At 37.5% G+C, this 24,253-nt stretch overlaps 1 protein-coding gene and 1 long non-coding RNA gene across 3 annotated transcripts in view; one reads left to right on the top strand and one right to left on the bottom strand.

The window, feature by feature from the left end:
- Nucleotides 1–7,985: 7,985 nt before the first annotated feature.
- LOC117034119 (uncharacterized) lies at nucleotides 7,986–14,971 on the bottom strand. Its single transcript, XR_004425010.1, has 3 exons — nucleotides 14,862–14,971; nucleotides 10,855–11,012; nucleotides 7,986–8,616 (listed from the first exon to the last, which is right to left on the bottom strand). It is a non-coding gene; the product is annotated as an uncharacterized LOC117034119 (long non-coding RNA).
- ANGPT1 (angiopoietin 1) overlaps nucleotides 14,320–24,253 on the top strand; it is a 260,199-nt gene continuing 250,265 nt past the window's right edge. Inside the window, exon 1 of one of the 2 annotated variants that reach the window (XM_033126832.1) lies at nucleotides 14,320–15,110. In XM_033126832.1, coding sequence (XP_032982723.1) covers nucleotides 14,814–15,110 — 297 coding nt within the window. In that variant the 5' untranslated portion in view covers nucleotides 14,320–14,813. The remainder of the gene's footprint in view (nucleotides 15,111–24,253) is intronic. The other variant, XM_033126833.1, reaches the window with a different exon arrangement.

Below are 24,253 nucleotides of genomic sequence, written 5' to 3'. Positions count from 1 at the left end.
AGTTCTTCTTTGTTTTTTATTTTATAAAATTTCTTTTTGATTTGGATGGTTTTTACAGTCACAGGATTCAAAAATCCAACTGCAAGAACGTTAAGAACTCCCTTGCCAACCCCTGTCCCTGTTTACTCTAGTCATCCCCTTTTATAAGCAAGCTCTATCATACTATATATCCTATTTTATTACTTAAAAAAAAACACCTCAGTAATATAACCTGGAGCTCTTTTTCTGTCCATACTCAGCTTAGTCCTTGCTTTTTAGAGCTGTATAGTACTCTCTCGGGTGTATATTCCACAGTATATATTACAAGTTTGAGTTCGATGACACTTTTTTTTTTTGCTATTACAAGCAAGGTGTTAGTAAATAGTTGAACATAAATCATTTCATGCTTATGTTTCTGAAGGATATTTCTCTAAGTAAAATCCTGGCTCAAAGGATAAATACATTTATAATTAAATAAAAATGACCAAATTTCTCTTCATAGGAGTTATACTATTTTCCATCTGTAATGTATAAGACTGTCAGTTTCCCCATAAACTTGCCAGCAAATTGGTATTGTTTAATTTCTGAATTTTTGCCAATATGGTTGTTTAGACCAGGGGTGTCCAAACTGCGGCCCGCGGGCCAACTGCGGCCCACAATCCATTTTTTATTGGCCCGCAGCAAATTCCAAAAATATATTTAGTTTACTTAAATAAATCAGGTAAGGCAATATGTACTTCACCTTGAGTGAGTGGCCCAGCTGTTTGCGTATTTTACCTCATATGGCCCTTGGTGAAAAACATTGAAAAAAGTTTGGACACCCCTGGTTTAGACTGATTGCTTGGTGCAATTTTAATTTGCATTTTTCTTTTATGCTATGAATTCCAATTAAATTTTTCTCTGTCATTTGTTTTTTTGGTTTTGCTCATTATGTTTCTTTTTAATTGGGTATTCTGACTTTTTGTATATTTAGTAGTCAAAATTAAAAAAAAAATTTTAAATGGATTTCAAATTTTAAGTTAGAAAGACCTTATATGTTTTCATCTAGTAATTTATCTTTTTAATGTAAAGCTTAAATTGATATGGAGTTTATCTTTGTGCACAATGTGAAATATGAAGCCAACTTTATCTTTTTCCAGATGGACACCCAGTTGTTTTAACACCATTTATTTAAAACAATCTTTTGTACACTGATTTGAGATGTCACTTTGGTGATATACTAAATTTGTCTAGGTATTTAGAAATATCTTTTTAAAACCAGATTTTCTAAAATGCCAAGTCCAATTATGTTTTCTTTTTATCATGCTTCTCCAGGTAAAAAATCTTTGACTTACTCATCAATAGCTTTTTATGCCACATTTGAATGAAAAAATTGGGAAGATGTGGTTATCTCCCATATAAAGGGAATAATTTTAGGGAAAACCACGTATAAGCTCAGAAGAAAAATAATTCTCCAGATGTTATTGCTAGAAAATCTGAAAACAACGGATTTTCCTTTTATTTCTACAGTTGTTGTCAAATCATTTCATACCACTCATGACGTCTTCTCCTACAGATGGTCAAAGGCAGGAGTGGGGGGAAGCCCACAATACTTAAGGGGATATAAAATGAATTGAAGAACATATATACCTTTCTAAGCATAAATCTGCAGCAAGTCACTGCCCCCTTTAATAGGAAACTATAAGGTTTTTTTCCCGTAAAAAAGAAAAGTAATTCACTTCAAAAATCTTATCAAGTCAAGTAATATTGCAATTGTATATCTGTAGTTAGACTTTTTTTGTGGCAATGATACTTCTTATAGTGAAGCTTGCTTATTTGTGTAAGAGATTTCAGGATAGTTTATAGACAAGTTCAAAGATGGTGTTTCAGTAACTCTAATGGCATAACAAGGTATAAAAGTAAGACTAAAGCTAATACCTATAAGGTCAATATTTCCAAGTCAGCATATTTTACACTGGGACTGGGGGTTTAAATCTTGTGTCCTCATTTTCCCATAATGTTAGCAGAAAATGCAGTGCAAAACATTTTCATATGCTTTTATGGATGCCTCCTTCTCTGAGACTGATGTTGCTATTTACAGCAAATCTTGCGAAGGTCATCATTATTTGCTGATGCCAGTTTGTAACCTTCTAGTCTTTTGTAAACCAACTCTGATCAGCATTAGCAGGCCATATCCTTACACTATTTTATGAGACTGTTCTTTTCAAAGCATCTAGCACCTCCACATAGTCTGAACCATTCATTAATTCTCAGTCCTCATTTTACTTTTTTTTTTTTTATTTTCAATTATGGTTGATTGTAAATATATTAGTTTCAGGTATACAGCCTAGTGATTACACATTTATATACCTTATGAGATGATCACCCCAATAAGTCTAATACCCATCTAGGACAACCACCATACATAGTTATTATAATATTGTTGACAATATTCCCTATGCTGTAATTTACATCCCTGTGACTATTTTGTAACTGCTAATTTGTACTTCTTAATCCCTGCACCTTTTTCAGCCAAACCTCCAATCCCACTCCCATGTGGTAAACATCAAAATGTTTTCTGTATCTATGAGTTTGTTTGTTCCTTTATTTTTAAAAAAAATTTTTTGGATTACACATATAAGTGAAATCATATATTACTTGTCTTTCTCTGTCTGACTTAGTTCACTTAACATATCCTCTATGTCCATCCATGTTTTCACAAATGGTAAGATTTCATTCTTTTTATGGCCAAGTAATATTCCATTGTATATATATACCACAACTTCTTTAGCCATTCATACTTAGATTGGAGCATTTAATCCATTTTCATTGAAAGTAATTATTGATATGTTCATTGCCATTTTATTAATCGCTTTCTGATTGCCTTTGTAGTTCTCTGTTCCTTTCTTAATCCCTTGCTCTCTCACATGTTGATAATTTTCATGTTGTATTTGGATTTTTTGCTTTTTGTTTTTTGTATATCTCTTGTAGATTTTTGGTTTGTGGTTACCATGTGCTTCATATATACCAATCTATGTTTATAGTAGTCTATTTTAAGTTGATAGTCACTTAAGTTCAAAGACATTCTAAAATCATTACCATTTTTACTCACCCCCTCCATATTTATATTTTTGTCATTAATTTTTTTACTTCTTTTGTGTATGTGTGTGTGTGTGTATGTTTGTGTTTATCCCTTAATTTACTGTTGTTATTACACATGATCTTCTTACTTTTGCCTTTTATCCTTTGTACTAACTTTAGTGTTGGTTGATTCACTGCTTTTATTATATGTTTGCCTTTGTCAGTGAGAATCTTTTCTTTGAGATGTTTTCTTGTTCATATTTTTATTTTTTTACTTTTCCTTAAAGAAGTCCCTTTAACGTTTCTTGTAATACTGTTTTGATTGTGATGAACTCCAGCTTTTTTTTATCTGTGAAGCTCTTTATCTGTCCTTTGATTCTAAACAGTAGCCTTGTTGGGTAGAGTAATCTTGATTGTAGGTCCTTGCATTCCATCACTTGAATATTTTGTGCTATACTCTTCTGGAGTTTTGTTCTGTTCTTTCATTTGGGATTTTCTTTTTTTGTTTTTTTTTGTCTCCCCATTTTGGCTGCCTCCCTATGTTTGTTTCTATGTATTAGGTAGATCTGCTACATCTCTCAGTCTTGGCAGAGTGGCCTTATGCAATAGGTGCCCTGTGGGGCCCTGTCACAGACTCTCCGTTCACCTAAGCCAGGTGCTCCAGGGGTGTCCCTTGTGTGGGTTGTGTGTGCCCTCCTGTTGTAGTTGAGCTTTGATTGCTGTTGGCTCATCAGTGGGTGGGATTGACCCTCAAGCCGACTGTGAGGACCGGACATGATGACAGCGGACAAGCTGTTGTGTGGTGGCTGACCCCACAGAATGGGGTTTGCTTTAGTGGGGGTCTGATGCCTGCTGAGTCCACCCTTTGTGTATGTCATTTGTGGTGCTATTTGAGTAGTGTTCTGGTGTAGTCTGGTGAAGCCAGCCACCAGGTGTGTTGGTTCTGGGCCTTTGGGAAGAGGCTCTGGTGTAGGCCCAGGTCAAGCACTGCCTGTGTCCAGCCTGGAGCCACATTGTAGGAGCTACACATTGGTAGCTGCCTGTGCTGGGCTTAGAGGTACCTGTGAGTGGTTATGCTGTGAACTGAGGCCAGCTGTGACTAGTGCCGGACTTTGGGCTGCTTAGCAAGAGGTACAGGGAGCACTGAGTCCAGCTGCTGTTTGTTTGTAGTTTGTGGACCTTTGAGAGGTTTTAAGAAAGTCCATAGTATGGACCCGGGCCTGCCACTTTTATGGATTAGCCTCTAAAAGAGGTTCAGGCTGGGCATGTGAATTGAGTGTGGTGGGGTCTCAAAGAATCACCAAAGTGGGGTGAGAGCAGTGTTAGCCAGGTTGATGGAGACTCAGACTTGGTGGCCCCCCTACATCTGGGAAGAGGGCTCAACAAGGGAATAATGGTACCTGCCAGCCCTTTAGTTCCAGAGAGAGCTGCCCCTTCAGCCCTTGCCCTGAATCCAGATAATTCAGTCCCTGCTCGTATGTCCCTGGGGCTTTTGGAGTTTCTGCCCCTTCTCTGGACTTAGGGTGAGTGTTTGTGAGAGATTATGTCTGTGCTTGGGCCCTTAAAGAGGTCTACAGCACAGAGCCACAGTCTACAGCAGCACACTGTCTCATCTGGACTAAGTCCCTGTTGATTTTGACAGCCAGCTATTGTGGGAACTTCTCTTCCTGGTACTGGTGCTTTGAGCTGGGGATCCCAGTGTGGGACTGGGACCCCTCGCTCCAGAGTAGGGACCTCTGCAGCCAAGATATCCTTCCCATTCTTAACAGCCACATGTGGGTGTGGGACCAGCCCGTTTCACATCTCTTCCTTTCCTACTAGTTTTGACATGACTTTATGTGTGTGTATATATATATATATCCTTAGTTATACCATGTTTCCCCCAAAATAAGACCTAGCAGGACAATCAGCTCTAATGTGTCTTTTGGAGCAAAAATTAATATAAGACCTGGTATTATATTATATTATATTACATTATATTATTTTATATTATATTATATTACCTGGTCTTATATTATAATAAAATAAGACTAGGTCTTATATTAATTTTTGCTCCAAAAGACACATTAGAGCTGATTGTCCTGCTAGGTCTTATTTTTGGGGAAACATGGTAGGCTCTTCACCTAGTCTTCAGGTGGCTCTCAAGGGTGGTTGTTCTATAATTTACATGTAATTTTAACGTGGTTGTGGAAGGAGGCAAGCACAATATTTGCCTAGTCCACCATCTTGACTGGAAGCCCAGTCCTGATATTACCATGTTTCCCCGAAAATAAGACCTAACTAGAAAATAAGCCCTAGCATGATTTTTCAGGATGACATCCCCTGAACATAAGCCCCAATGTGTCTTTTGGAGCAAAAATTAACATTAGACCCAGTCTTATTTTCGGGGAAACACGGTACTTGATCTAAAAGCTACATTTGTCATAATTGATCACCCTTCTTCTTGAGACATATACTTCACATGTTTTCCAGGACACCTCCCTGTTTTGTTCCTTTCTTTCTAATTCTCTTCAGGTTCCTTTGCTGATTCTTTTTTTTTGTTCCTCTATAAAATGGTGGCAATAAAATTTCCTAGATATCGGGTTATTGTGATTGAACAGAACAGATAATGCAGGTACAGTGAATAGCATAGTCCTGAATGTATCATAGCTACTCAATAAATGTTAATGATTATTAAACTGAGTGTAATTGATTCCTAACTTTTGCTTTAAATATTAACTCTCCTTTCCCTTTTTTGAACTGATATGTTTTTATGGTTCTTTGAGTGATGTCAGAAAGGAATGTAAATTCTCCAAGGGGAATGCAACTCTTGAGAAGAAATTTGTTTACTATTTCCCTAACACTCTTCCAAATGTAAGACTAAAAAGGAGTGAAGATTTACTCTTCAGACACTAAATCACTTCACTAGTCTTTCCATTGCCAGAATCAAGAGAAGAGCTGTTGAAATTCCTGGTCAATCATTAGTTTCAATTTCAGACCTTCAGTTGGGCATTTCTATCAGTGGACAACATTACAAATAGGGCTGGCTGCTGCCAATCCCCCACCATGACTTCCCCAGTTGGGATGCAGGGAAATCCTTCAAGTGCTCTCTGGCAGCGAAAGCCTCTGATTCAAAAGCTTTTTTTTGTTTTCTTTTTTCTTTTTCTTTTGTTGTACTTCTGATTTGACTACAGAATGGAAACAATCCCCAAACACTCTGGACAAGATGCAAACTGATCTTGAGGGACTGCAGCTACAACAGTCTTTTCCACAGATATGCTGACAGGAGGTATTGTTTCATTCATTTTGTAAGATGGATGACTCTACTGTTGATAGCACTAAGTCATTTTCCCGAAGTGTGGTACATATTGCACTGGGGACGAGAAATATTTGGTGGGTTTTATGTGGACAAATATTACCGTGTTTCCCTGAAAATAAGAGCTAACCGGAAAATAAGCCCTAGCATGATTTTTTATGATGACATCCCCTGAACATAAGCCCTAATGTGTCTTTTGGAGCAAAAATTAATATAAGACCCGGTTTTATTTTCAGGGAAACACAGTATCTTGCTATTCTGTGTTTATTTTAATGTACTTCAGGAAAAAGCCCAAGTGCTTGGTTTCCCAGATGCTTTGGTTTAAGGTAAATCTGAGATATGTAGAAAGTTTAAAATTTGAGTTAAGGAAGCTATTAGGTAAATGGTAGTACAAGAAGCATGTATATAGTTTTGGTAAATACAGTGAAGGTGAACATGACACAAATTTGGGTAACGTTTGCAAAATATGCAGGCTTTTTGGTGCCTCTGGAGCTAAAAATGACCCATCTGTATATATCATAAGTAAAAGGAACATTTAACTATAGAGAATGAAATGGTTATGACAATATTTTCCAATTTTTTTAGTCATTATGGTTGTCTTCTATCCCAGCCTTTCTATACTTATCACTATTTTCCCCTTTAAAGATTTTTTTATTAATTACAAGACAAACATAAAGAGGAAAGAACCAAAATACATATTCAGTGGGGGGGAAAAAGTGTAAGCTTTTCAGACTTAATTTAAGATTAAGTACTTCATTTAAGATTAAAAGGACTGGTCTTTGCCTGTCAATTTATGAACTAAAAGCCTGGTTAAAGCCATTATATTTTCACGTTTTATATACCAGTAAAATTTATTTTCTAAGTTAATTGCCAAATTCCTAATCTGATTAGAGCCTGAGGGAAAACAAAATTAGTTTGGGAGAAAAATTAGACTAAATAAGGTTTCCTTTGCTTATGCACAATTCATGTCAAGTTGTATATTTCTTATAAGGTTAATAGTAGAGTGCTCCAATTCTTTTTTCATTTTATCAGAGGCAAACACTTGGTACTGTGTCTCCCCATCCCAGGAAACAGAAAGGGGTGATATATGCCACAAGTCTAGTCATAACAGAAGCTCTTAAAATTAGGGTCATCTAGTTGAATTGGCCGGAAATGAGTCAGATAACAAGTCATGGTGACAAAACATAAATGTCTTCCACATGGCTCCCATGGTTTCCAGGGAATAAAATTCTCATCACACTACCAAATGAGATTGGTTTATATGTCTGTCTGCCCTACTAAATGTCTCTGTGGAGTAGTATATTCTTACTAAATTGTTTCCTATTTGTATCATTCATTCAGTGTATCATTTATTGAGCATCTATTATGTGTCCAGCACTCACTGTTCTAGGTGCCAGGGATGCAGCAATGAGAACATGGTCACCCCTCCATATTAAAATGTGCTTCCTAAATATTATGCTTTTAAAGAAATTCAGAAGTGCTTTTGAACAATTAAGAGGAAAAATGATAAGGAATAGAGTTAGATAAACATAGTCACAAAAATTTAATTAACAACTTTAAAAGTAGAACCATTTTGAGTACAAGAAAGAGAACTCACATTTAGAAATAAGAACTGTCATTTAAAGCATTTGATATGATCTGGATGCTCTGCTCAGTACTTTATATCCATTATCTTCTTTAATCTTTACCTCCCCCTTATAAAAGTGGCACTGTATCATCATCCTTATTTTATGGATGAGGAAACTGAGTTAGAATAATTAAATGTTTTGTCCAGTGTAACCTAATCTTGTTTAATAGTATAAACAAGAAATGAAAACAAAAATAAAGCAATCTCTCTTCAACCTGAACCGCTATGAAACAGTTCATCCAATCTGGCAAGGAGAGAAAGTAATATTAGATTAACAGAGAGTATGAAAATGAGACTAAAAAAGAAAGAATGATAGAGTTTATAAAAATTCAGGGATCTTATTTCCATATTGTCATCTAAGTTTGCACTACTTATGAGTGATCTTTTTTTTTTCCATCTCTGATGAACAGAGGTTGTCACAATTCTTTAATCACAAACCCAAAATCACAGAAAGTCCTCTATCTTTGAGTCACTGCTTAATCAAGGGCACTTATCAACTTTAGCTGCAACGATTAGCCACCATCCAAGTGCCACTGGGTACTTGATTCATCAACTGGTGACTCCAGCCATTCCTTTCAAATACGTGTTCTTTCTGAAGTAGGAAAAGTTGAGACTGAGACTTTTGCATTTTTCTCTCATCTAGGAATTAAGACTTCTGTAGGTAAAAAGAGAAGAAAGGAGGAGACAGTAAATACAAAGTGGTTTATATGCTTTTTCCCGTAATAAAATCTTGTCACTGGGCTTCCAGTGGAAACCTTTCTGCATTCTGGTATGAGGGGAATGTTGGCATCTGTATTTCTACTTGGTACAGTCTCCAGCTATTTGTTTTCTTTTCTGACTTGGGTACTTGAAAGAAGTTATGTATGTTGTAGAATTAACAAGTAACCTCACATTGGAAGGTATTTCTGCGATGTTTCTTGAATGGTTGTTCACCATGGCAATGAGCATGGATGGCTGGGAGTGTTAGATACCATACCACTGCCACTCCTAGGATTTGCTTTGTAATCTACGAACTCTTAGTCTCTTGTGTGACTCTAGAATGTTTGGGGGTCCAGGCAGTGTCAGCACACAAAAATCTCCCAGGAACGGGGGTGATGTTTTGACATCTTCAGATCTCATCATCAAGAATGAAAGGGAATGAATCAGTCAGCTGGATCACAAATATTATTTCTCAATTGCTTCCTGTGTACCAGGAAAAGAGATACAGCGATCAATAAGACATACACAGTCCCAGTCCTAGAGAGGCTCTAATCTAGTATGAAAGACCAACATGAAATCAATGACTTTAATTGCAGTCATATTAGCAGTCTATGTAACCCATGTTTGGAGCTAGGACCAACAATTCTTCTCATTCACCCTAAAGAAGTCACTTGCCGCAAAGCATATATTTTATTTAAAAAAAAAAAAAAAAAGGGAGGGGGGATTTTATCTCACAGGAAACACCATTTCATTCCTGACCTCCATACTTGATGTATCTTCCCAAGTTTCTCATAGCCCCACAGCCACAGTTTCCTGTCTCTTGTCTCTTCTCTAAATATCTGTAGCTCCAGTTCTCCATTTCCAGACAGATCTTTTTTTGAGTCCCTCTGCTTCTTTCTTAGGTTGAACAAGTTAATTCTGTCTCATCTCTTTCCCATTTGCATAGCTATAATTAAAAACTGACTTAGCAAGCAAGATACCCACCAAATTACCAGGAATTTCTCTCATCAGAAGGTGGAGAAATGTTTATATAATATTTATTTTCCTCAACTACCTAGATGTCTCCAAACACTGCAATGTCTTGCTCATCCCAACCTGCTGCAGCATCTCCAGCTCTTTGAAAGTCTCCCCAATTGATTTGGGAGTTCCCAGTGGATATTTCCCATGTACTGATGAAATGCTGTCAGTCACCAGTGATAGCCTCCATCTTCCCGTTTTTTTCTTTTAGCCCTCTGTGGTATTTCCATCTGTTGTGGATACCTTTACTGCCTACATGGTTGAGTGAAGTGGTCTTGACTCTGCCTCCAGCGATTACAGCCAAGTGCCCTCCTTTTATACATAGCTGCCATGACCATAGCCCTGCTGATATTCATGATCCCTAAAAGTTCCAGAGCAGAGTCATAGAATATGGTGTCCTTAGAATATAGGACATATTCTAAGAACCTATTCATAAAATATGAATGGCATTGTGTTCAGTATTCAAGGGACGAGAATGCTTTCCCACCTGTTTTGCCAGCATACGGTATCATACAAATACCAGGGGAGTGCCCGATGGTGTTTTTGAGAAGTAAATTCTATTTTATTTTATATTGTCTAATTTTATTTTAGATCATGTGTCATAATCAAGATATATAAGGTGATATGGCACAGGACTAACAATTCAGAATGGACCCAAAATATAACCAAACAATCAGATTGGATGTTGATTTGCAGATGGGACAACCATACTGGTGCATTCTAGCTTGATATTAGCTCTGTTTTGGAAGGTCATACATGAATCCCTGAAGGCCATGGTAGGAGGAGGAGACCAGTCTTATTCATGTCATGTTGTGCCTATCCTCTAAATTTAAGAAATGTTTTCTTCCTGTTTCCCAATACTGAGATATTGTTGGAGGCATTATAGCGCAGTGGGGTATGAATATGAGCCCCAGAATTAAATGGATTGAGGGTCAAATTCTTACTGTGCCACATAAGAGATCACAGATACTGGGCAATTAACTTCTATGTGCTTCAATTTTCTCATCTGCAAAATGGGATTAATAATACATAATTATGGGGGTGCTATAAATATTAAATGAGGAAATTAATTTGTTAAGTATTTTTAAATGTTTTGCATTATTACTATACTATGTTCTTGTGTCTGACTCATTCTTCAGAATAAGTTTGGCTTCATCCCAATTCTAGGCAAACTCACCCCAATATTGCAGCACATGTGGTCAGTCATGTCGTAGTCAGATAGCACAGTAAGAAGTTAGCTCATTCACTCATTCATTCTTTCATTCCTTCAACCAAAGTGCATAGTAAGTGCTGGGGAACTGAAGATTAAAGAGAGATCACCTGATGAACTCACAGCTAAAGGGAAAGACCAAAAAATAATTAGAAAGCAGTGTGAGAAATGCCACTATGGAGATATGAAAGGAAGGTTATTGAAATGCACCAGAGAGAGACACTTATTGGGCCTGGATAAAGCTTCATAAAAGTACAGCATAGGTAATATGGTCAATGGTATTGTAATAACTATGTACGGTGTCAGACGGAGAGTAGACTTGGGGGTTATCACTTTGTAAGGGGTGTAAATGTCTAGTCATTATGTTGTTTTATACATCTGAATCTAAAGAAGAGGAGGAAGAAGGAGGAGGAGGAGGAGGAGAAGAGGAAGAAATGAAAAAGAACTAACAAAGACTGGGTCTTAGGAAGATTTAGAGCCATTAAGTTCCCCTAGAAATGCTGTTCCCTGTCCTACTGGGAATTTCTGGATGAACTTAATGTTTATAGGGCTATTGTAAATATGAGATGAGAATCTTAAAGTATACACCTCCTTATTCCAGAGCTCTGATAATGCAGGCAAAATACAAAGATTCAAAGCTTTCAAGATCAAGCTCCCTCAGTATACAATTCATAGAATTATCTTTAGAACATTGTTTTTTGGAAGTGTAGTAGAGGATTTTTTTTTTTTTTTAATATGGCCTCTACTTCATCCCACTTCCTAAATTTTAAAGTCTCCTAAAACAGCACCATTTCTGAATACTCACCACCACCACCACCAGTATTGCTATTGGTTAGGTTCAGGTCCCTGAAAGCATATGGTCTTGAGCAATGTCATTAGGATCCTCAAACGTACCCAGTGTCACCTCAGCTGGAGTCCCAAAACACATGAGTTGTAGGGACAGAGTCCCAGAGAGCAGTTTCCAGGCTCTCGGCCTCAGGTGGAAAGGTGCTGGCTCGGTTATTAGATGGCCATCAGCTGTAATCAGATGACCATTCGCTGTGGCTGGGTGGCCATCCGCTGTTACCGGTTAGCCATTAGCCACTAATATAACTGCTGTGGCTACACTGGGGGGTTGGTTGGTTGGTTGGTTGGCAGAGAAGCATGGATGGCAGATTGCGGATCATGTGGATCCTGCTTCCTGTGTCTCCAATCCAGCCGCCAGCGAGAATATAGTGGTATGAGTCCCCTATCAATGGCTCTGTTGGTGTTCCTTTTTGGCCTCACCATACCCTGCGTTCTTGTGCCAGCAGCAGGACTAGAGTCCCTGCATTACAAAAAGTATACATGAAAAAGCATACATACACACACACACACACACACACACACACACACACGGATAGATTTTTAACAACCTTGGCTGTTAAAAATCATAGGAGCATTTTAATAGAGCCCTCCCTCACTACTCATCCATGTGTCTTCTGTTGATTTTCGGCTCTATTTAGTTTTTAATGAAGCACTCACAGGTGTTGGGTTTGGAATTTCTTCTTTCCAGGAATAATTTTCAAAGCAAGCAATATTGGAAAGTGTTCTTAGACAACCTGTGCTATGCCTGTCCACTTCATCCCAGTGGGCTCTTAAAAACTCAATTTGTGTGGGTTACCTGTCACTTTCTTTTGTTTGGCTTTTGGGTACAGGGAAAGGATGAAATCACTTTGGCAGTGTAAACAGGCTTTTAATCAGTTCTATTTCTTCTAAGCACCATCAGTTAACCTGTGTTAGGACTGTGAATCAGTACAGCTGGAGCCCTTTTGGAAGTCTTGGCTGGCTTGGCAGTTGGAAGCTTAGACTAGGAATCAGTTGGCCAGCATTTACATACTGGCACCATCACTCACCACCTATGAGAGTTGTGACCAATTAGCCCTGCTGTGACTCAGTTTTCCCAACGATAAAATGGGATTAAACGTAATATCCATGTCTTAGGTTTGTTGGGATAATTAAAAGAGATTGTGTGTAAGGAGTACTTGGCACAGGCCTAGACAATAGTAAGATCTTAATAAATGTCATTATTATTACACACGAGTGACCTAGCCAACAGGGAGACATGCAATGTCAGGAGGAGACTGCAAATGTGGGTCAAAAAGTTTATTGCTATGTTTGATATTACTTGTTTCCGTATATGTCAAATCAGGAATTTGTTTTTGGGTGTGGAAAGGACTCATAAATCTTAGCTCAATTTATTTTCCCGAAGTATATCATATTCTTTCAGGACTTTGTTTTGCCCTCTCCTCTAACTTTTCCCTACATGTCAGTTTCTAACCTCTATTGCCTTTCACCCACTGCCCTGCACCTCCCACCCCCCATTCCGACATGAGAGTCAACATCTGTGGCTTCTGTTTTCACACTCTTCCTGCAGTTGAGAAGCTCCATTCCCTAAAATCCCTCCCAGTTCTTGATGAAAGCCCCTGCTCATAATTCATGTTTTCTGCACACACTTAGTAAAGATCTCAGTGCTGTAAACTTCATTCTCTAATTATCACCTGTTTTTTTTTTACGTTTTACAGATCCCTTTGTTCAAATGTTTACACCCCAGATTTGGAAAATCACCTTCTGATAATTTTTGTTTCTTACGTATTAGAAATCAGAGATTTCTTCCATACAGCCCTTTCTATCCCACTGGCACACCTGACACATGTTATTTTCTCAGATAGTTTTTCTATGCAGCCACAGGAGAATTTATGTGGAACTTCAATACCAGTAAAGATAGTCATAGCAACACCAAAGAGGTCCTTGTGAAATATATGATTAGGATATACCACAGGAATTAATAATTCTCAGACCACTGTCTTAAATTGTAACCACACTGTTTTTGTAAGGAAGTTGCTCAATTTATATACACAGGACACACAGGGCTGCATTCTAATCAGGAACTGGTTCCATTCAAATTCCATATTTCAGAAAGTACTCAGATTATTCTACGTAATTATGCACATGCTCTAGTCCTTTAAGTGACAAGTTATGAAATATTTTTGCTAACTTGACACACTCTGACAATTTTCTCCACCTCCTAAACATCTAAGGGAGTACAATGAAAGAATACCATCTCTAAAAATGCTTTTTAGTATCTTTTCCCCCAGAGTCAAAAGTAAATTTTTTTAAAAACTAATAATTATATAGATTCGTGATTCACTCTCAAAAACAATTTCACTGGACGCTATGCCAGTTTTCTTCTTAGGGTTCCCCAATTAAATAGAAACTTTAAAAACATACTGCTAGTTTGCTAGGTTTTAGTAGGTCAGCATGCACACTAAGAGTGTATTAAGGTGGACTGCTCTATTTATTGATTGGCCGTGAATCTGCTAAAGGCTCCAGACAATTGTCTGCGGAAGGGTCTGGAGGGCCATACATGATCGAGGTCATGCGCATCTAGCCAATTTGTAAGACGATCCCGCTGCTCCAAGCCATCAGCAATCCTTAGCATAGGGGCACCCTCATGCATTCCTGTCAAGTCATCTTGTGAAAGGCTGCCTGCTTCCAGCTTGGCTTGGATGTGCAACCTTAATAAAACTCACTGAGGTCTGGGAGAAAATAGCAGATCTGCAGCAGATAGGGTAGAGGAAAGGGTCTAGAATATGTACACGCAGCTGACTCAGGCAGGCTCCACGCTGAACAGTTACACAGAGAGGAAACAATAAATCTCAGCTACTATGCAATAAATATCTCAAGTTTTAACTAAGGAAGCTATCATTACAGTGAAATAAAAAAAATACATTTTAGAACAAAGCTAACAAATGGCTAGTTTTCTGTGATTATTCTTCAAAAGCTTTCTTTGAACGAGAGAAAGTCAAAGAAACAAGCAGTTTTACCTGAAATAAAGAACTAGTTTAAAGGTCAGAAGAAAGGAGCAAGTTTTGCGAGAGGCACGGAGAGAAAGTGCTGGCAGTACAATGACAGTTTTCCTTTCCTTAGCTTTCCTCGCTGCCATTCTGACTCACGTAGGGTGCAGCAACCAGCGCCGAAGTCCAGAAAACAGTGGGAGAAGATATAACCGGATTCAGTATGGGCAGTGTGCCTACACTTTCATTCTTCCAGAACACGACGGGAACTGTCGTGAGAGTACGACAGACCAGTACAACACAAACGCTCTGCAGAGAGATGCTCCACACGTGGAACCGGATTTCTCTTCCCAGAAACTTCAACATCTGGAGCATGTGCTGGAAAATTATACTCAGTGGCTGCAAAAAGTAAGTGATTGCTTTCGGTTTCTAATTGCACGGAGCCTTTTTGTTCTTGCACTGTAGCTAGAGATCCTTAGGGAAGCTTTTGTGTGTTTACCTTTTGCTCCAGGGGGTCAGTGTTTGCAAATGCGAGAGGGCTCTCACCCCTGAGTTCACCACTGAGGCGAGGTTTTTAGGTTTGTGCTAGCTTACAGGAAAGTATGGTGGCACCCTATTTGTGTGCCGAGCAATGGCACATTTTTATGACATTTTTGGTTTCCCCTTATTTACAATTTTGCTTGAGCCTTCTGACTGTCAAAACCCAACTAAAAAAAAAAAAAAGCAAGTACATCTTGAGCAAGTTGGAAAAAAAAAAGAAGAAAGAAAATAATGACAATACTAATTTAGGATCAAATAGATTCTACACCAGGAAATTTTGTGCAGCCAGAATGGGGAATCACCACCAAATACTTATTTTTCAACCTCTAGTAAAGTTAGCACAAAATAAGAGTAAATGTAAAGTGTGATATTTGGTAGGAGAAATTGTATAAGTTTGTAAAGGAAACTAAATTTTAGCAAGTAGCAGAATAGTACAGAACTAATTTCTGCCACATTTTCTTCTGTCCTTGAGAAAAAAAAAAAATCAGGAAGATAAATTTGAATGTGAACTCATCAGGAAGAGGTGGTCTGTCCACTATGGAGAGGAGAAATCGAGCTGGTGGGGGCCATTCCCTAAGATGTGCACCTGCAAATTGGGGCAGAGTACAGCGTGTATGCTTCCCCCATTCCTCCTGCGCCCTCTTCTCAGGGCACTGCAGTTACGGTCAGTGCCATGTGGGAGTCTAGGCACCCAGATGAATGTTCATGTTGAGTATGCATTTAATCCCACTTTCTAGAAACGAAATTGAACATTTCATTCAGTTATTTCTCTATAAACCATTTAAGTTTTTGTTGAAAATACGAATATAAAAATATGAAATGTTTCCGCAGTTCATTTTTTCTTTGCTCTCTGTATAACTGGCTAACAGGTAAGCAACAGATAACAAGTGTATTCAACTATGTCACCAGAGGTGGGGCACATGTCCCAATTTGTGAAAAGCCTGTCCCTCCACTCCCATCAACCCTGGGGGTCTTTGCTGAAAAATCCACTTGGTGCATACAGGTAGGAATGCAACCAGTCCAGTCTCCCTTAAGTTAGGCAGTTAACAGAGCAAACCTTTTAAGAAGATAAAAGATAGATAGGGAAAAGACAGATTCTCTTTTTGTTCCTGTGTGGTCATGCTATCTTAAGATCACCGCCTGCTGAATCATGCCGAGTAGTAGTTATTCTACTCTTGTCCACTAGGGACTGAACTAAGATCACTGTTATTTTATTGGACGAGTTAACTGAAACTCAGTAGTTTCAGAGTTTCCAAATCTGGAATTGTAGTTAATCTTTCTGTTGTGGACTACAGGTGAAAACAATCGATAGATCGGCACAAAAATAGAAAGCAAACAGAATTCCGCAGTCTTTTGGTAATTGTAACTTAAATTTCAGACACAGATTACAGCAGCCTTTTATAATAAATAGTCTATCTGGGGTTTCTTTGGCAAAACTTATTTCCATAGTAAACAAATGAATTTGGTTGAATTGCTTATTACTGTTCTCAATACACTGTCCATATAGTTTTTAATGAGACTTCAGTCATTTTAAATTAGTCTGGATTCTTTGAGGAGGATGGGGAAGGAAATTTTGTCCCAAATTGTCTTGAATGAGCTATTCTACCAAAGGATGTAATATTTTGTTTGCTTAAAATATATAGTTAAAATGGTAATTAAAACACGGTAATACATATTTTTTGTTATGCATTTATGCATCAGTGACAGGGTAAATACATGATTCTACTGGGCTTAAGTCAATCACTGTTTCATATATTAGTTTATTGTGGAAATAAATTTGATTTTTGTTTACATTGTTCTTGGTCAGTGATTACGGTATAGTCTTCAGATTATAGCCAAACATAACTGTTACACTGACCCTTGCTGGCATGAATCAAGCTGAATATATGCTGAAAATGTCCCTGTTGGTATGAGTCAGAGCAATTTGGCTTGACTATTGTCTGTTTAAATTTGCATATCTTTTGTCATTGTTAATGCAGTTGGTCTGCGGATCCAGACACCAAATAATTGCATTCAGCAAAGAACTTGCTAAAGGCTCTCCTAAGTTTCCCTTAATTAGAGGCTTTCTTCACTTCAGGTTCTAAATTTCATGTATTTATTTTGATAATTGAAATGGAAATCTTTTTACTGTAACCATTTGGTATGTTTAATACTGGAATTTGTGCTCCTTCTATTTTGAGTCCAAGTAGTTGTGTTAGCATAAGAAGCAATGCACTGCAGAAACTGAGGCTATCAGTGTAAATTAATGCAACCATTTATTCAACAAAATAATTAATCAAAGCACAGTGATTATCATGCAGCTCACGGAACCACTATCAGGAAAGTTTTGGCAGAATGTGTGTTATCAGTGCTAGAGGCAGCTAGATGATAACTTATGTTAATCTACTACCTTCCTTGAAGTTTGATAGACTGGATTCTTTTAAATATTCTCCACAAGACACTGGCTGTCACAAAGTCACCTTACAATACACTCTCAAATCTCATCCCTCAATTTTTGTGGTCTTGTAACTGAACAAGATGAGAAGCAAGGTATGCAAGGGGGCAAAAGATGTTTTGGTCACCGTAAGTACTGCACCTGTTATGGCACTGGTCTCTTGATGTCATGGATTTAATTCAAGGAAATCAACTCTCCATGATAACTTGTTGATTATAGGTTGATAGCATTATCCTCACTTGTCAGATGAAGAAGGACAATAAAAATAATACGTTCAAAAATCACAGTTTTATTGGATGAAACACCTGGGCTGTATGTACGTCTAGGATTGACTCTCTTCTATCGTATAGCTCTTTTCAGAATTATTAGAAATCATATCCAATACCTTAGAGTGACCAGACTTCAATAAGTATAAATGTCCTTTGTGTTTTTGCCACTTTCTTGTGATTCCTTTCAATCTTTCATTGACAGAGAAATGTCTAATGTTTAATATCTATTCCACATTTTGTACTTTGTGAACTATTATTTTCTCTCTCCCATATCTCAAAAGTTCACAAATATGTATATTTAAAATATTCAGATTTAAAATACATGTTCTAGAATTTGGGGGAATGCTTAGAAAGTCTGTTTTGCCTTTGCCAAAGGATATCTTTTTTTTTTTTTTTGGTTGAAAGTATAAATGAATTGACTCAAAAAATGACTTGTAACAGAACAAGAGTCTATTTACTACAAATATTTCATACTCCCTAAAATTGATGAATTGAGATTATTTGTAGAAAATGTAGTTATGAATTGCTATCCAGAATATTTTAATAAATAAAAAGCTTTAACTGCAATGTTTGATTGAATTTTTCTATTTGACAGCATTTTTTTGACTTGACATTTTATACCTGTATCTTTTGCTTCAGAGAATTAGGATTTAGCATGCTATTGCTTGAAACATATTAATGATCGTGATGATCATTAAACCTTTTAAAACCATATATAAGATCTGACAATTAAGTTAACAAATTCATCTTAGAAAAAGTGCTACATACCTCATTGCTGAATATCACTATGGTCACCTTCGAAGTACTTCCCTTGGGAGGCTATGCACCGATGCCAGCCAGCATCTAGTCCACCCTTCAAAGCAATTTTGGAACTCTTTTTCTGGAATGGCCATCAGAGCTGTCATTGTATTACCCTTGATGTCCTGAATGTCATCAAAATGTCTTCCTTTCAATATTTCCTTTATCTTCGGATAAAGAAGTCATTGGGGGCCAGATTAGGTGAGTAGGGAGGATGTTCCAATACAGTAATTTGTTTATTGGCTAAAAACTCCCTCACAGATAGTGCGGAGTGATCTGGTACATTATCGTAATGCAAGAGCCATGAGTTGTTGGCAAAAAATGCAGGTTGTTTTTGTCTAACTTTTTCATGCAGCCTTTTCAGCACTTTCAAATAGTAAACTTGGTTAACCATTTGTGCAGTTGGTACAAATTCATAATGAATAATCCCTCTGATATCAAAAAAGTTTAGTAATATCATTTCAACTCTTGATTTGGACTGACGGAACGTTTTTGGTTGTGGAGAATTGGCTGACTTTCATTGTGCACTTTGACACTTTATTTCAGGGTTGTATTGGTGCACCCATGTTTCACCCAGTGATAACATGGCCCAAAACATTGTCTTGCCTCTCCAAAAGGTCTTGGCAAACTTTGACTCTCCATTGCTTTTGTTCATTGGTGAGCTCCTTCGGAACCATTTTTGGGCACACCTTTCTCATGCTAAGATTTTCAGTTAAGATTTTTCTAACTGTTTTTCTATTAACGTTTACTTAGTCTGCTATGCTTCTCACAGTCAGCTGATGATTTTGACGCACAATTTGATGAATTTTTGCAATGTTTTCATCAGTTCTGATAGTTACTGTCCAGTGACCTCTCTTCATCAGTGACGCGTTCTCCCCCCTCAGAAAAACATTTAATCCATTTGTATACTGCCGTTTTCTTCATGGCATTATCACCATAAATTTGGACTACCATGTCCCTGATTTCACTTTCACTCTTGCCAAGTTTAACAAGAAATTCAATGTTTGTTCGTTCCCCAAATCAAGCTCAGACATTCTTATGACAGCACACAAAAACACACAACGACAATAATGAACACCATTCAGCAAGATACCACCACATGTCGACATGAACACAGCTGTGAGACACTAATATACCAAGATTATGAAATCTTACCAAGCTGTTTGTGCAGTGCTGCCAATGTAAACACACAATGGCAAGTTCACAAACTTAATTGTCAGACCTCGTATTAACCCCATGCTAGAATGTGACTTCCATGAGGTCCGTGATCTTGTGTGTTTGTCCAGTGTTGTATCCCCAGTTCTAGAGCAGTATATGGTACATAGTAGATAGACAATAAATATTCGTTGAATGAACAAATTCATGCATTGTCTATGTATTGCAGTCCAGACTTTTCTGTGTACTAGTAACATTTTTGTTTGGGTCTACACCTACCTCCCTAAATAGATTGAAAGTTGTCATTTAGGCAAGGACTACATCCTATAATATTTTTGTCCCAATGTTAATTAAAGTGATATTTGGGTTTAGAGTAGGTGGTTATTATTCAAATTATATTTACCCAGTGATCTAGGGTCTCAAAAACTTATACAGTCTTTCCATTTTGTCCTCTTAGTTATTCTTCAAGAATCAGGCTTTGTTGCCAGTTTCTCCAGGAAAGGTACCCACACTCCACTTCCTTTCCCAGGCTGAGTTGTCCAATGTTATAGTACCTTGCAGGTATCATGTTAGCTCTGCACTTCCATGTTGTGTGGTTGTTGTCATTTTTAGTATTTGTTTTAAGGCCTGTTTTCCTACTTAGACAATAATTCCTTGAGTGTAGTAAATGTCTCTTTATTCGTCTTTTTATCTCCAAAGATGTTTATTAATTGACAGTATCTCTATTACTATTATAATCTAAAAATAAAAAAATAAAAATAAAAACATCAAGAGCTCGAGTGTGTGGTGCTGGGTATAAAATAATGCAAGTTAAGGTTCCTTGTAACTACTTTCAGGTGCTAAAGTTGCTTTAATCCTTGGTGCTAAGGTACTTGAAGCTCAGCTAGATCTTCCTTTGGGAGGAAAAATAGTTTTGTGCTTGCAGACCGTAGGCAACCATTTATTGCATACAATAATGGCATATATTTACATATAATATGTGCACATATGAATCTAAGTAACTCAGACTGACTTCTCAACTGTGCATTGTTTTGATGGCCGCTGACTGCAATACTGAGCTAGAGAGGATGCTCTATGTTATATTTGCACATGTGGGGGAACTTCCTGAATGTGTGAAATGAGAAGACAGCTGATACATTTTTAGAAATTTGTCACTAAACTTGAAAATTACATATATGATTTATGCATAGAGATAGGAAAAAATGGCAGTTGCCAAGAAAGGTTAGTAGGAATAATTGTCTTTTAAATCCAGTGGTAGAAATGTACCCAACTAACTTCACTGAAAGAATAACCCCCAATTTTCAAGCCCAGTAGGCGCCCTTTATTAACTTCTCAATGAATAGTTAGGTTTTATTATTTACTTGTTATATATTAGAATCAAAAGATCCAAGAAGGCATAAAAAGTTTTCTGGGTACCAGACATTGGGCAATTGGAGCTATAACAGCCATTGGAATTTTCTGTAGGAAGGAGCAAGCCTCTTCCCAATCTGTCTCCATTGGTGGGTTTTCAATTTTAGGACCATATCAAGTAGGTCCTTTTCTACGGGTGATTGAAGCCCTTCCTTACTGCAGGACTGAGCCAGTTCACATTGAGCTGTATTTTAGTAGTATTTATCTCACATGTAATTATGAGTTCAATGTCACTTAAAATGAAGAAGAATGTGTCATTCTTTCCTTAAAATCCCCCAACAGTGTTTCATTATGTAAGAATAAAATCCAAATTTTTTTACCACAAGGCCCTATGTAATCTGCTCCCATACTTCTCTCTGGATTCATCATTTACCACTTTTCCCTCATTCCAGACACTCTAAAGACAGACTAGTTCATTCATAGCACAGGAAGTTTACACGCTGTTCATGTAGCTTGGACAATTATTCCCCCAGATCTTGATATGATGGCTCCTTCTCTTTATTCAGGTCTTTGCTTAGAAGCCTTCTTAGAAAGTCTCCTCTAAGCACTGTTACCTACCACCTTCCCCTGCTCCGCTGAGTGACATTCTGTTATATTATACTGCTCGTGGCATTTACCACTGTGTGACAATATATTGTTTGCCATATTATTTATTCTGTCTCCTTCTACAAAGATTGTAAATGCCGCAAGAGTTCCTTGTCTACTTTGTTCCTTGCAGTATACCTCACTCCTGGAAGAGTACATGGCATACAGTAGGAGCTCAATACATATTTGCAAAAAATTTTCTCCCAGTCCCTACAATCTATGAGGTAGTTAGAGACTATGCCTGTCTTGTTCACCAGTTTTATTTACTACTTTATTATTTTTGATATCAGATCTACGTTTCTAGCACAATGCCTGGATCATAGTTGAAAAAAGTTTTTTGTGTGTGTGTTTTTGTTTTTGTTTTAATGAATAGAGAAATAAATGAACTCCAGGGGCAAATTTGGACTATAATTAAATATATGTCTGAGCATGAGACAATTATATTCCATACAGTACCCTGCTAACTGTGTAATAGGAGGCATTTTATTTTACTATTTTTGTATTTTTAAGTAAAATATCTTTATTTGGAAGAAATATCATACAAAATAATAGCGAGTGGCAGTGGCAAGACATTATGTACAGTCTTGACGTGGCTTCTTCAGTATATCCTTAGTTATAGGACTTTTGTTCAGTTAGACTTCAAGCGGTTCTCAATGATGGGTTTCCTATAGCTTAGTTGTAATTTTGATGTGGTTGTGGGAGGAGGAGAGTACCACGTTTACCTACTCAGCCATCTTGACTGAAAGTCCAGAAGAAATTTAAATTTATCTTCTGAGTTTTCATCTTCTATATTAAAGGCCAGCAAACTATAGCCCTTGGGCTAAATCCTGCCAGCCACCTGTATTTGTAAATAATTTTTTATTGGAATATAAACACACCCACTCCTTAATACATTGTCTACGCATAAAGTTTTATTGAAACAGAGCCACACCCATTTGATATATATTGTCCATGGCTGCTTTCTTACTACAGAGGCAGAATTGGGGAGTTGCAACAGACACCGAATGACCCACACAGCCTAAAATTTAATATTCAGCCCTTCACGGAAAGTTTGTTGACCCCTGTTCTATAGCGTAAAGGGTACATGGTATTAATATTGGGACCATTGCAAGATAAATTGTGAAGTTTGTTGTGTGGGAAAAAACATTGCCCTCCAGGAGGCCAAATGATTTTCAGGTCCACGCCAGTTGGCAGAGGGCCTTGCTAAACCATTTCTTGGCTTGGTATCGAGACATGCTGTGAGGTGACATTTTAGAGTAGTACAGGCAGGGAAATTTCATGTCCTTTCTTTTCCCTGCCCATCATCATGTGAACACAGAAATATTCCAAAAGCAGATCTATGGTAAAAAGGAAAAGCACCTGAGTGACAGGGCAGATGAGCAGTCTCTGGCTAAACAAGGATGGGCAGGAGGGTTCTCTGCTGCATGTGTCTCTTTCATCCTGGTGGTGGTGGCATCAGCAAGATTGTGGACAAAACATCGGAGGCATTCTGTTTTCATAAAAATGAGACTTTCGCTCAGCCTCTTACATGTGGCCTATTTAGAAATTTGTTCTCCCTCTGTCATTTGTATGAAATATAAACATTACCAGTATTCCCACTCATGTAGATGAGGAGAGGGGGGAAGAAACAAGTGGGTTGCCCGGCTACAAAATATCAGCTCCCGTGCTATAATGTGCTAAAGAAGGAGATTTTGTTTTTGGCCTTGCCTCTGTGTGGAAACATTAGCAGTCTTTTCCTGAGCCTGGTTCTTCTTTTCTTTTTTGAAATACCACAGTTATATTGTGTCATTTGCTTAGATGCACAACCCTAATTACATTCTGAGTCATCCTTGCCTTTTGTTCCAATACACGATTATCGTTTGCTGTGAAGTTGGGAAGTTTCAAACCCCTTTGGTACTGGCCCCTTGGTCTAGGGAGAGAGGGCCTCTTAGTGTTTAAATCTCTTTACAAAATGTACAAAAGATATGCCCCCTCCCCTTATCAAAGAGGTTTTTAAAGAATGAAACACTCCGTGGATTATCTTTTCTTTATATTTGGAGGCTGTCTGCCTAAATACTCTTAATTCTTACATAGAAATATTAGAAGTGAGAGGTTTTTAAGCTTGTTTGGTCTCAATTGCCTATTCAGATGATCTGATTTCTTCCTTCAAACAAATGAAAAAGTAACATTTAACAGAGAAAGTGATGTAAATTATATAAAGCCAGATTCAACCCTACTGGTAGCTAATAATTTCATCAATAATATATTTGGGCATGTGTAGATCTTTTTTTTTTTTCTTCGCAGTAAGTATTAGAAAATACAGAGTAAAATAAATATAATAAATGTTCTAGTTTATATATACTTCATGACTATGTAGGTCA

This window comes from Rhinolophus ferrumequinum, chromosome 14 (genome assembly GCF_004115265.2).
Source record: "Rhinolophus ferrumequinum isolate MPI-CBG mRhiFer1 chromosome 14, mRhiFer1_v1.p, whole genome shotgun sequence".
In the NCBI taxonomy this organism is placed as follows: Eukaryota; Metazoa; Chordata; class Mammalia; order Chiroptera; family Rhinolophidae; genus Rhinolophus; species Rhinolophus ferrumequinum.
The sequence above is the reverse complement of the archived record's forward strand: the minus strand, read 5'-3'. Positions and strand labels throughout refer to the sequence as shown.